Below are 13857 nucleotides of genomic sequence, written 5' to 3' on the forward strand. Positions count from 1 at the left end.
GCCCTGATGCTGATTTACCTAGTTGTAGAGGTTAACTTCATATTACCAAGTTTGAAAATGGTAGAACAATGAACTTAAAGCTGGTGGTTCACATATGGCAAATGAGGAGTTAGCACAGACTGATTTGAAAATTATCTTTTGCTCCTTCATTAATTCGTTTATTCAATCAACTTTTATTATTCTAGAAAGGTAGTCTAAGGCCTGCCAGAAACAAGGAAGACTGCTGCATGTGTTCTCAATTGAACTTTCATTTGTTTAATTTATAGAGACAGATTACAGGGGAGTGACCACAGAAACTTGTCAAAATGTAATATTCTTGTAGTTTCCATCAAGTGCCATGATGAAAGAAATTTAGACTTTCCTGCACTGCTGTCCTCTGGTGCTGAGGGTGGGATTCTACAGAAGAGGGCACAGAGTTGGCAAAAGCTCCATGGGGACGGGGTGAGGGCCCTGGGGGAGGCTGTCCTTCAGACTGTGCTCTCAGTGTTTGCAATAAAGGGTCTGTCTTAAACCTTAGGAGCAGGACTATTATGTTAACTGTTTTAATTCCAGGGCCAGAGGACAAACATGTTAAGAAAACCTTCCAAACTGATAGGGACAGAGTCATATTTTCAAAGTCACATCAACTGAACAAAGCAAGTCTCTGAATCAGGACAACAGACTGTTCCCTGACATCTTCAGAATTTCCTGAGGAAGGCTTCCTTCATGTTTATCCACCTCAGGGGTGTCCTGTAGAGCCCTCTGGAGAACAAGCCTCAGGGTCTGTTGCCGCTTCCACCATCGCTGCCTAAAGGAGCCAACAAAGAAGTAAATGATGGGATTGGCACAGCTGTTGACACAGGACAAAAAAACAGCAATCAGGAAAAGACGAAAGAAGGCACGAGTATCTTTTTGAAACCAGAATATGAGGAACCAGTGGATGCCAAATGGCAGGCCACAGGTGAGGAAGACCAGCACTGTGAGCCCCACAGTCACATAGAGCCTGGTGGGCTGCACCCTCTGGGAGCCACACAGCAGCCTGGTCAGCAGAACCAGGCTGGACCCAGAGAGAAGCACAAATAACAACATTAGCCAGGCCACAGTGATGAAATCCAATGCTGGACACCAAAAGGGATGTACATTTCTATTCAGGAAGCCACAGTAGTTTCCTTGCAGGATGCTGAGGAGCAGGGACATGGTCCAGAGCAGGGCACACATGACAGCTGACATGTGTCTGGGGCGGCGGCAGCGGTACCAGATGGGCCACGTGATAGACAAGCAGCGCTCTGTGCTAATGGCACTGAGAAAGCTCAGGCCTGCGATGTAGGCAAAGACTGACACAGTGACAAAAAAGTCCGGGAAGGATCTGGAGATGGGCCAGAAGAACATGATGAGTGTCTCCAGGGCATGCAAAATACAGCAACAGAGTAAAGTGAAGTCAGCTGTTGCTAGGTTGAGGATGTAGATAGAGAAGACGTTCCTCCTCATACAGAAGCCCAGAAGCCAGAGCACAGTGGCATTTCCTGCCATCCCGACCAGGGCAGTGATGATGGTCAGTAAGTTCAGGATTATGATCTCCATCTTCAAACTTTGCAGATGGGGCTGTTCACTTCCACTTATTTGTGTGAGTTCTGTGATCCAGGCTGCGACAGTTGTTTCTGAGCTCAGAAACCCTCCACTGGTGCCACTGGAACAGAAACAGGACTTGAGCACCTGGTACATGATCACTGAGTCTCATGGCCACCCTGCTCCTGGGAGGAACTACTGTCTGTGCTGCAGAGGAGGGAGATGGAGCTTTGTAGTAGTGAGTAAGTCACCAAAGATTTTACAGCCTTGGAGCCCAGAAGGTGTATTCGAACCCAGTTCTCTCTGACTGTTAGAGTTTGGGGCTCTTCCTACTACAACACAGACCCTGTACTGAGTGGGCATAGTTTATGGTCCAAACACCTCCAGGCACAGCCCTAGGCCATGTTGTGTCTGCAGGAAGCAGGAGGAGAAAGGCCTGCACAGGGTGTGTGGGATGACAAGAGGACTCTGATCTCAGCACCACGTGTGCCCTGGGACTGAGATTTCCTGTGAAGGGCTAGAAGCTGGGAGCCCTAGATGTGACCTCTGGGCTATCTCAGTGACTGAGATGTCCATCCCCCATAAAGGAGAGCATGATTTAGGGTTGTAACTCGTACGCAACCTCTTACTATGAGGGGTGTGGGTGTAGCCAGGCCTCTTGGTGTTGGAGGTGGTGGAGTGTGTCATCTTCATGAAGAAGACAGGAAGCACTGCTGTTCAGTGGTGTGTCCAGCTATGTGTGCCCTACACAGGTTACGTCACTCTCACAATGGGTTTCTTCTTAGAGCAGTGAAAATCATAAACGTGAAATACTTATCGATGACATTGTACTCCCACCTTGTTAAGTGAAACCTACATTGCATTCTCAAGACACTTATGATGATAGTGTGAGGTTATTCCAAAGAGGTGATGCCCAATAGAGGTTCAAAGAGTCAAAAAAGAAACTGAGGAGACAGATTTCTGGCCAAGATGGAGGCATAGGTGGACACACTGTGCCTCCTCGCCTAACCAAAATAAGGACAACAAAAAGTTGGAAACAAAAGAACAATCAGTACTGTCAGAAAATTGAACTGTATAGAAGTCCTACAACCAAGGAGTTAAAGAAGAAATATTCATCCAGACCGGTAGGATGGGTGGAGTTGGGTGGCTGGGTAGAGAGGACTCGTGGCAAAGTGGCGGCTGGTGGGCCCTGGGTGCACAGGTAGTGGCTCACAGACCCAGCAAGGCATCGGATTGTGGGGGGGTGTGGTGCACAAGGTAGCTGGCAGACTGGGCGGTCCCACATTTACACAGATAAACCAGGCAAAACTGGGAGACACACAGCAAAACCCAGGGTCCCAGCTCAGGAAAATAAAGCCTCAAAACACTGATTCAAATTACCTGTGGGGGTTGAGGTGCCTGGAGAGACTCCCAGCCTTACAGGAGAGTTTGTTGGAGAGACCCACAAGGTCTTAGAATTAATACAAGCCCACCCACACAGGAATCAGCACCAGAAGGGCCCAGTTTTCTTGGGGGAAGGTGGGGAAGTGACTGAAATCCAGCAGAGAGCAGAGCAAGCACCATTATTCCCTCTCTGACCCCTGCTCCACACACAGCGTCAGAATACAGCAACTGGGTTGCCCCACGCAGGTGAACACCTAAGGCTCTGCCCCTCACTACATAACTGGCACAACAAGACAAAAAACAAGCAGCCCAAATGAAAGAACAGATCAAAGCTCCAGAAATAATACAACTAAGTGATGAAGAGATAGCCAGCATGTGCAATCAGATGCACAGTTCAAAGCACTGGTTATCAGGATGCTCACAGAATTGTTTAAATTTGGTCACAAATTAGATGAACAAATGAAGGCTACACTAAGTGAAATAAAGGAAAATGTACAGGGAACCAACAGTGATGGGAAGGAAACTGGGACTCAAATCAATGGAGTGGACCAGAAGGAGGAAAGAAACATCCAAACAGAAAAGAAGGAAAAAACAGGAACTCAAAAAAAAAAAAAAAATGAGGAGAGGCTTAGGAACCTCCAGGGCATTTTTAAACATTCCAACATCCAAATTATAGGTGTACCGGGAGAAGAGGAAGAGCGGCAAGCGGAAATTTTATTTTAACAAATAATAAAGGAGAACTTCCCCAATCTGGCAAAGGAAATAGACTTCCAGGAAATCCAGGAAGCTCAGAGAGTGCCAAAGAAGGTGGACCCAAGGAGGAACACACCAAGGCACATCATAATTACATCAGCCAAGATTAAAATGAAGGAGAGAACTCTAGAAGCAGCAAGAGATAAGGGGACAGTCACCTACAAAGGAGTTCCCATCAGACTGTCAGCTGTTTTCTCAAAAGAAAGCTTACAGGCAAGAAGGGGCTGGAAAGAAGTATTCCAAGTCATGAAAGGCAAGGACCTACATCCAAGATGGCTCTATTCAGCAAAACTTTCATTTAGAATAGAAGGGCAGATAAAGTGCTTCCCAGATAAGGTCAAGTTCAAGGAGTCCATCACCAAGCTCTTATTATATAAAATGTTAAATGGACTTATCTAAGAAAAATAAGATAAAAAATGTATAGTAAAATGACAGCAAACTCACAATTATTAACAACCACACTTAAAAACAAAAATAAAAGCAAACTAAGCAAACAACTAGGACAGGAACAGAACCACAGAAATGGAGATCACATGGAGCGTTAATAACATGGGAGTGGGAGGAGGAGAGAGGGGGAAAAGGTACAGAGAGTAAGTAGCATAGATGGTAGGTAGAAAATAGACAGGGGTAGCGTAAGAATAATATGGGAAATGTAGAACCTAAAGAACTTATAAGTATGACACAAGGACATGAACTAAAGGAGGGGAATGTGGGTGGGAGAGGGTGTGCAGGGTGGAGAGGAGTGAGGGGGAGGAAATGGGACAACTGTAATGACATAATCAATAAAATATATTAAAGAAAAAGAAACTGAGGAGATATAGTGAGAGCTTGAGACAATCATCCTGCGAGAGAGAAAGGAAAAGAGAGGGAGAGAAAGAAAACCCAAGGAAAACAAAGAGTTAGGAGGTCAAAAGAAGAGATGGATTTTTTCTTTTACCATCAAATATCATTTCTATCTCCTCTACCCTCCTCTGCATCATAGGAGGACCGGCCTGTTTCCCTCACCACTGGGCTCCCTTTCCCTCTGGCTCCTGGCTGCTCTCAGGAAAGGGAGACGCTGACAGGTGATTGGAAGGCAAGAGGAGGGTGACTGGGGTTGTAACTCCCTGGCTCTCAGCTCCAGGCTGTCAGTTGCCCAAGGTGGTGTTATTCTGACTAACCATAGTCCTTGTCTGGTGGCTTTTCTTATGGTCACGGTGACACCCATAGCTATAGCCACAGCCATCCCTGAGTTCTGCTAACTTGTCTTTCCTTTTAACCCTCAGGATGTGCAAGGACTACAGCTCCTAAGTATGATTTATATTGGGGGCCTACACACCCTTTATCAATTTCCCTTATCCCTGCTCACACCTTCATACACAGTCCCTTTATCACACTCTTCTTAGTAACCTCATTTTGTTGTGCCCTGTATATTCTCCTGCGATGAACCAGATAGAAGGAATCAAAAAAATAATGGAAAAAGCCTCCTAAACCTTGGAACAGTAAGCTAATCTATGAAACCTGAAGTTATTAAAACTATTTAGTTTTGAAAACAACATCAGTAGAGCAGAGGGGACCTGGCGGGCCCCCTGTGGATCCCTCACAAACTACGATACCAGCACCAAAGTTTCCCTGAAGGGGCACCTGACTCCGCACTCTCACAGATGGATCCCATGGCTCCCTGCATCCTCCACTCAAAATGCAATCATGAGTATGTGGGCTCAGAGGAACTAAACAAAACTGCAACTGAAAGAAGGTAGTTCAGAGCTGACTCTTACCTTACTGCCATCCTGAAGTTCAAGGGTGAGAGTAGACAAGGAAGAGCTCCCAGGGAGTGCCAAAAACCAGAGGATGCTCTTCCAGCCTCTGGATAGGAGGTGCCTGCAGGAGCAGGAGTGAACCCTGAAGACCAGAAGAGGCTTATCAAGAAACTGCACAGCCCCCATGATTTCCTGCACCAGAGGCACTGGCAGATGAGATTCTGGAGATGTGAGGCAAGGGCATCATGGGATGGTTCTCATTTGACTCGACTCTAATGACTTATCTTTTCCTCTCTGCATCTTACCCACTCTGGTCCCCCTCCCTGTGAGGGATGGCTGTCCTGGAGCCAGCTGCTGTCCCCTGTGAGCCTGTGCAAGAAACCCATCCACCAGGCAATGTGGGCTTCTGTAGCTGAAGAAGAGTTTGCTTGGCATTCAGACCCCTGCATGGCCTGGCTCATCTGATCTTTTTCATTTACTCACAGACGTATTGTACACACATTAGTTTATTTCAGAGGACACTAGAGTATATGAAATGAAAGCTGAAGTTTTTCCTAATCTTGTTCATTAGAGAAACTGATGTGTACAATTCCCATTACTCACTCTTTTACAAGTTATTTTATAGCTTAGCATAATGAAACCACGTCTCCAGTTTTGATTTATCAGTGTCAACAACTGTGCGTATTATGTTTCCTTATAAAAGATAAGGAATTTAGCACACCACACACACCATTCTCTCCCTACACATCATGTGTGTTAGCTAGATTATTTTCAGATGATGTGGGGAGAACTAGGATTTTCTGCCTTAGATCCGATAACTTCCTTTCATGTGTTCATGCTGCGGCCAAATTGAATTATGCAGCTCTTCCTTTAATGTCTCCACTGTGAAGCACTGAAAACAATCAGAAAGTCCCATTCACTTATTTCTGCCTTTACTCACCTCTTCTTGTGCCTGTGCCATGCCAGCACTACTGCAGACAGGGGAGACGTAGGGGTGAGTCACACACTGGGCTGTGCCTCTGTGTGAGCTGGGGGAGCTCACCCTGGGAGGGAGTGTTGCTGGAGAAGAGTATTGAGACTCAGTAGGAAGGCCTCCACCCTCTAAAGCCCTGGAAGAAGAGGAAGACCCAGCCAATGCAGTTGTAAGAAGCAGCTAATGAGGGAGGGGGTAAATGAGGAGAGCACAGTATCCTGAAACTGAACTGAGAGAGTACTTTGAGAAGTTGGGAATGAGTATAGCCTCTATCTGACTTACTGGCGAGACTAAGATGAAGACTAAGAATTAAACTTGGGACATGCAGTATAGAGTCATTGCTGATGGTGACAGGCAGAGATCCATGGATGGTGGGGCTGGAGATGAAAAAAGTGTGTTTAGAAGAGAATGGCACGGGGTGGACTGTCCTCCTGGAAAACCCACACCATCAAATGACAGCCACCACAATGAAAACAGCTCAGAAGGATGGCTGGGAACAAAATTCCTCCGCAGAAATCAATAGTTTTCTTATATATTTAAAACTTTAGAACACAGAGTAAAATAAAACCTCAGCTAACTCTGGAGAAAACAGGGTGCAATGAGAATTGAGAAGCTCTAATAGATATCAGAAGCTATTCTAAAGCAACAATGAAAGTCGTCAGACGCTAACATACAGACAGGCAGAGACAGTGATGGAGTTGGGTAGAAAGTCTCAGAAATCAAAATAAGTGCATAGGGAATTCGATCTATCATGAAGTGTCTTTTTTAGAATGGAAGGCCTGGAGATGAAGCGTTTAATAAATGTTATGGGAACCTGGGAAGCCATCTAGAGGAAAACATGTTATCTTCCACCCTGTTAAATTTCAAATGCACCATATATTTAGATATGAATAATAAAATCACATAAAACTGAAAAATACTAAGAGGACATTTTAACCTTGTTTTGAAGAAAGTCTTCTTTTTAAAAATTAAAAAAATTATAGTATTTTAGCGTAAGGGGAAAAGAGGGAGAAAGAGAGAGAGAAACATCAGTTGGTGGCCTCCAGCCTTCTGCCAGTGCCTCAATGGGGACAGCACAGACCCTGCAACTCTGGCATATGCCCTGACAGGGAACTGAACCGGCAACCTTTCGATTTGTAGAGCAGTACACAGCCAAGGAGCCATGCCAGCCAAGGCAGGAGAAGGGCTTTCTAACCATGACACCAAACTCAGTAACCATAAGTGAAAATATTGATTTTAAAAATTATGAAAAGTTGAAAATAAGTTTTCTGCATGGGAAAGGCATTATTAGCAAGTCAAATAACAAACTGGAAATATATTTATAATGCATATTTTGGACAAATTAATAACAATGTGTAGTACATGTATATGTTTACCTATCTTGTAACATTATTCAGAAAGATCCTTAACAACAACAAGAAGATGACCAACTTGGTTCCTAGATAACCTATGTTTCTTAAACATGAAAAAAAAAAAGCTAAACCATACACATGACGACAAAGGGTAATTGAAACTCCACTGAGATATCTCCTCCCTTAGATTTTCATTTACCCCACAGGCCCAATCCTGTGTTTTGGGAGTGTTTGAAGAACACGACACTCTCCCATGGTCAGTCATCCCAAGCCAAACTTTGCCTGAGAGGAAAGCTGGTCATGTAAGACTTTTTCCACAGATCCACACTGAGGTAAAGGCAGTGGTAAAGACACTGCCTTGAACAATGCTGCAGGTTTAGTTAGGAGGCTTTAAAATCTTTTTTTTTTTTTTTGATTTTTTTTATTTTAATTTTTTTATTGATTATGCTGTTACAGTTGTTCTATTCCCCCTTTATTCCCCTCCACCCTACCCCCCATCCCCACCATCACCCCCCCCTTTAGTTTATGACCATGTGTCTCAAGTCCTTTAGATTCTATATTTCCCATGCTATTCTTGCCCCCCCCATCTATTTTCTATCTACTGTCTATGCTACTTATTTTCTGTACCTTCTCCCCCCCTTCTCCTCCTCCCACTCCCCTGTTGCTAACCCTCCTTGAGATCTTCATTTCTATGTTTCCACTCCTGATCTAGCTGTCCTTTTAGTTTGCTTTCGTTTTAGGTGTGGTTGTTAATAACTGAGTTTGTTGTCCTTTCACTGTTCATGTTTCTTTAACTTCTTTTTCTTAGATAAGTCCCTTTAACATTTCATATAATAAGGGCTTGGTGATGATGAACTCCTTGAATTTGATCTTATCTGAGAAGCACCTTATCTGTCCTTCCATTTTAAATGAAAGTTTTGCTGGATAGAGCAATCTTGGTTGTAGGTCTTTAGATTTCATGACTTGGAATACCTCTTTCCAGCCCCTTCTTGCCTGTAAGGTCTCTTTTGAGAAATCCGCTGACAGTCTGATGGGGACTCCTTTGTAGGTGACTGTCCCCTTAGCTCTTGCTGCTTCTAGGATTCTCTCCTTCATTTTAATCTTGGCTAATGTAATTACAATGTGCATTGGTGTGTTCCTTCTTGGGTCCAACTTCTTTGGTACTCTCTGAGCTTCCTGGATTTCCTGGAAGTCTATTTTCTTTGCCAGATTGGGGAAATTCTCCTTTATTATTTGTTCAAATAAGTTTTCCACTGGTGGCTGTGCCTTTCCCCCCTTCTGGTACCCCTATAATTCGGATGTTGGAGCGTTTAAAGATGTCCTGGAGGTTCCTAAGACTCTCCTCATTTCTTTGAATTCTTGCTTTTTGACTCTTTTCTGTTTGGCCATTATTTGCTTTCTTCTGGTCCACTCCATTGATTTGAGTCCCAGTTTCCTTTTCATTGCTATTGGTGTCCTGTGCAATTCCATTCATTTCAATTAGTTTCGCCTTCACATATTTGTCTAATTTGTCCGTATAATCAACCAGTTCTGTGAGGATCCTGATCACCAATTTTTTAAACTGTGCGTCTGTGAGTTTTGCTATTTCTTCATTGCTTAGATTTATTTCTGGGGCTCTGAGATCCTCCTGCGCCATTCTTGGTTTGTTCGGGCCCTTTAAGTGTGAGAAGCGGCGGCTTGGATTCCCAGGTCGCTGGGTTGTGACGCTGTATGTGGGGGCGTGGCCAGAGCGGGGAAATGGCGACCCCCTCTGCCGCTTCTCACAGCTGGGTGCGGAGGAGCAGTGCCTTAGGTGGTTCACCTGGGCCGGGCCACTCAGAGTCGCTGGGTTATGACGCTGTATGTGGAGGTGGGGTCAGAGCAGGGAAATGGCGGTGCCCTCCACTGCCGCTTGCCGTGGGGACCTGCCGGCCCGGTCCAACCGCCCACTCCCTCGCCTGTCCACCCTCGCACCAATGCGCAACCTCAGTCAACACGCAGCCCCGGCCCGGCTGTCTCCCCCACGGTCGCTCGCCTGGTTGCTCGCTGGGTCGCTCACTAGGTCTGACCCTGTGCCTGGATTCCGCGGGCCTGAGTGTGTCTGGCCGAGTCCTCCTGTGCAACCCCGCTCCGCCAGCCGCTGGTTTTGCCCCTTACCGGTCAGGCTGAAGAATTTGTTGTTAACGGACTTCCGAAAAGTTCAATTTTCCGTGTTCTGGCTGTGTTTTCTGTTGCTAATATTTAGTTTTCTCTGATCTTGGTTGTGGAAGAAGGCACGGCACATCCACCTATGCCTCCATCTTGGTGGAAGTGGCCTAAAATCTTCATCTCACCAGAAACAGTGCTTTAATCTTCTCAGTTTTAGAAGATTTGATCAAAAAAGTCAGAGCGAAGTAGGAAGTTCTTTGGTACCGTCCAGAACCTCAGTGGGTTTACAGGGTATGTTTTTTTCTCCTCAAATTTTCAGGAAGTTTTACACTCTATGTCTGTTTGTCAGGCATTGCCATAGATATTTAACACACAAACTTCTAAAATCTAAGCATAATTAGTGTTGTTAACCTGTAAAGGAGTTTACTTCTCACACGCTTATGCAGCTTCAGAGAAGAACATGCCCTTTGTGAGCTGATGCTGCCCTGGTCTTGCTTTTGTGAAGAAAAACGTGCCGCTTCCTTTCCAGTAGTCACTGCCCTGCACCTGGACACGAGGATCAACCAATGTGTTTCCCTTCCTTTCCTCTCCTTCACATTTGTTTGGTGCGGTGAACAGCCTGTACAACTTCCCCTCCTCATGAACAACATCAAGACCTCAGAAAGCTTTAGCTTCTATTTCCTTCTTCTTAACCTAGTGTGTTCTTAGACTTTCTGTTCCACCCCAAGAAATTAAACACATTTTTGTTTTAAATAGCCAGCATTTGTTCAAATGCATTCCCATAATCACCAGTGATTTTACTCACCTTCCCGTTTAATATCACATACCCTCCATTTCTTAAAACATATTCTTTAGAAGTTCTTTTTAAATTGATACTCTATAAATGGTAAATGCTCAGTTTTTCCCTATTGAAAATGTCATAGTTCCACATTCATTTCTAAAGATGTTCTTTTAAGTTGTAGCTTTGAAGGGGGACAGCTTCCTTCTTCCAGCACATTGAGGACCCACTGTCTTTGCTGCCAGTGTTACTGTTGTGAGAGTGGCCATTAGTCTAGTTTCCACTACTTACCGTGATTTGTCTTCGCTCTTTCCCAGAGCTTTCCTTTTCCTCTGGTGCAGTGCACTCTCACCATTTTGTGTTTAGTGACTCATTTTTTCATATCACATTTCGGGTTTGTGGAGTTTCCTGGATTTCAGATTTACTGTTGCTTAATACTCTTCAAATGTGTCTGCTATTACTTCTCCAAATATTGCACAGTGGTTGAGAACACAAACTCGGGAGACAGGCTTCTTGGCATTTCCATGTGGTCTTGGTCAAGCATGGTAACTCCTCTGTTTTAGTTTCCTCATATTTAAAATGGGGATGATGGGATGACCTACTTTACAGGTTTGTTGTAAAGACCAATGAGTTGATTTTATAGTAGTTTAGAACAGGAACACATAGTAAGTACTGTCTACTAGTTTACTCTTATGATGATTTTTATTGTTTATTCTTTCTGGAGGCTTATTTAACATATGGTGCAGTTTCTTTTTCTAAATTCTCTTTCTTATTTTCCATATTTTTGTGTCCTTGTCAGCTTTCTGGGTAATTTCTACTGACATATCTTCTATGTTAGTAGTCTCTTTTTCACTGTGTCTAATCTTCTGTTTAATTTATATATTGAATTTTTAATTCAATTTTTATACTATTAATCTCTAAATTCTACTTGAGATTTTGTGTTTAAGTTTGTTTGGTCATGTTTTAGTGTCTTGATGCTGGCTCACATGATCAATTCTCTTTTTTATGTCTTTAACTATATTAAGCAAGGCAATATTATATTTCTCTATCTGACTATTCCAATGCTGACATCTACATAGGTTTGATTTTATGACCTTGGGTTTTTTTTTAATCACTTTGTTCTGGTGCCTTGTTTCTTTGTGGGTTTGTCATTTTTGATCATGAACTGTTTACTTTCCTTGGGACTTCAGATGTGGGGATTCTCTGAGGCCAGAATTAGAGCTGAGTTCCTCCCAACAAGACTTGTGTTTCCTCTTGCCAAATGGCTGAATGGTCTTCCCAGCATGGCTTTCACCTACCAGGCTGTATCCAGAAAACACACCTGTCATTTTTAGTTACAGGGAAACCACAGGTTTCATGAAATTGGACATAGTGTGATACTGATTTATGGCTACAGATTCTCGAGAGATAATTTTTCTTCAACCATAGCCAAGCTTGACCATAGTAACTTCAACCATAGTAACTTCTTGGAGGTTTTTGCTAAATAGTGATACATTCACTAAAGGTTTATAGTCTTTTTAGGTCCTAACTTCTAACGGAGCACTCCTGTTAGACTTTTCACCTTTGGCTTATTCTAAAACTCTGTCTTCTATCCCTGTCAGATCATGCAGGGCTTGTAGCCATTGTAAGAAATATGAATCTCCTTGTAAGAGCAAAGGGAATCCATGTAAGGAATTTAATAAGGTAGAATCTTGATCATCTTTGTGTTTCAGCATTGTCCCAGAGACTGCTGAGTGGATAATACAGATGAAAATATAAAGATCTAGTTACACATCTACATAAAAATAATTGCATGAATTTTTGATACATGCAAAAATATTCCAACTATTTATGGTGTTTCATAATAAGTAGTATATTTTAATTATATAATTGTTAATTGTGGAACTTTTTGGCTTAAGTTTCTCACTTGCAAAATGAAATCTGTTTTTTAAAATTATTATTGTTTATTGACTTGAGAGAGAGAGTGTGAGAAAAGAGATATACAGATTTTTTTTCACTAATTTATGCATTCATTGCTTGATTCATGCATGTACCGTGACCAGGGTTTGAACACACAGTGTTGACACATAGGGGTGATGCTCTAAGCAACCAGAACCTGAGGTGCATTTTTATTTGTGATGAAACTAAATTTAAGAAATCACTTGTGCCTGGGAATGCTTGTCTTTCTTATTACCCCACCACTCTCCTTGGAGCTGTTTTGTACCCAAGAGAATGGAGACCTCAGTTAAGGCTCTCTCTGAGGCTAAACACTATTCCAGTGATAGTCATCCTGGAATAGTGACTATCACTGGATGACTATCACTGATCAGGTCTTTAATGGTTTCAGAGCCTCCCATTTTCCTCACTATGATACACTTCTCAGTCTAAGTCTCACCCCATGGCCCACAGACTTGTGTTATGAATTCTTTCCATTAGAGGCAAGAATGCAGGGTAGTGTCATTTAGAAAGTCCCCACAAAGAACTGGTTTGTTTGTGGAGTGAGTGTGAAGTGTGTATGAATGAGCATTTACATGTCTGTGTGTGTAGCTGATTTTACTACATGAACTTTCACAAATCCATTTTTGAGAGACCTCTGCATCTGGGCCTCTTCTCATTCCACTCCATGTGGCCATCTGCAGCAGCTAGAAGCCCAGCAGACTCAATGAACCCAAGAGAAAAGGTGTATCATAATGACGTCATTTGATCTCTGGATCTCAGTATGCTTGAAGCTAGCCTCTTCTGTTTATTTATTTATATTTTTTCAAAATAAATTCTTATTTATTTTAAATTATATTTGAAATTCAATATTATATTAGTTTTGGATGTACACACTAGTGATTAGATTATATACCTTACTGAGTGATCATTCCGTTTATACAAGTACACACTGACATCATACATAGTTTTTAGAATATTATTGACTATGGTATATTCCTATGAAGCCACCCTTTTCTGCAGATTTATTTATTTGAATTAATGTTTCATATCTGTTAAAATTAGTTTGGACCTCTCCTTGGCTCATACAGCCACAAGCAGAGGCATGTGAAAGCATTTGTTACATAGTACTTTAAGCATCTTAGGACATAATTCTCTCCCTTTGCTTTGTAGTTAATTTGAGAATAATGAACATGGCTTTGCATCCCAGTGCCTGGGCCAATGATCAATAATTTTTTTAAGTGCATGCATTTGTGTCTGCAAGTATGAGAAAATTAATGCTTGAGTAGATGA

At 42.9% G+C, this 13857-nt stretch overlaps 1 protein-coding gene across 1 annotated transcript; it reads right to left on the reverse strand.

Annotated features, from left to right (window-relative positions):
• Positions 1 to 648: 648 nt before the first annotated feature.
• On the reverse strand, positions 649 to 1701 carry LOC119053096 (mas-related G-protein coupled receptor member X2). The gene has a single exon (XM_037150548.2). It carries the CDS (start codon positions 1699 to 1701, stop codon positions 649 to 651), a length of 1053 nt encoding a protein of 350 aa, XP_037006443.2.
• Between the last annotated feature and the right edge of the window lie 12156 nt (positions 1702 to 13857).

This window comes from Artibeus jamaicensis, unplaced genomic scaffold, assembly GCF_021234435.1.
Source record: "Artibeus jamaicensis isolate MK-2021 breed Jamaican fruit bat unplaced genomic scaffold, CSHL_Jam_final contig_797, whole genome shotgun sequence".
NCBI classification, from domain to species: Eukaryota; Metazoa; Chordata; class Mammalia; order Chiroptera; family Phyllostomidae; genus Artibeus; species Artibeus jamaicensis.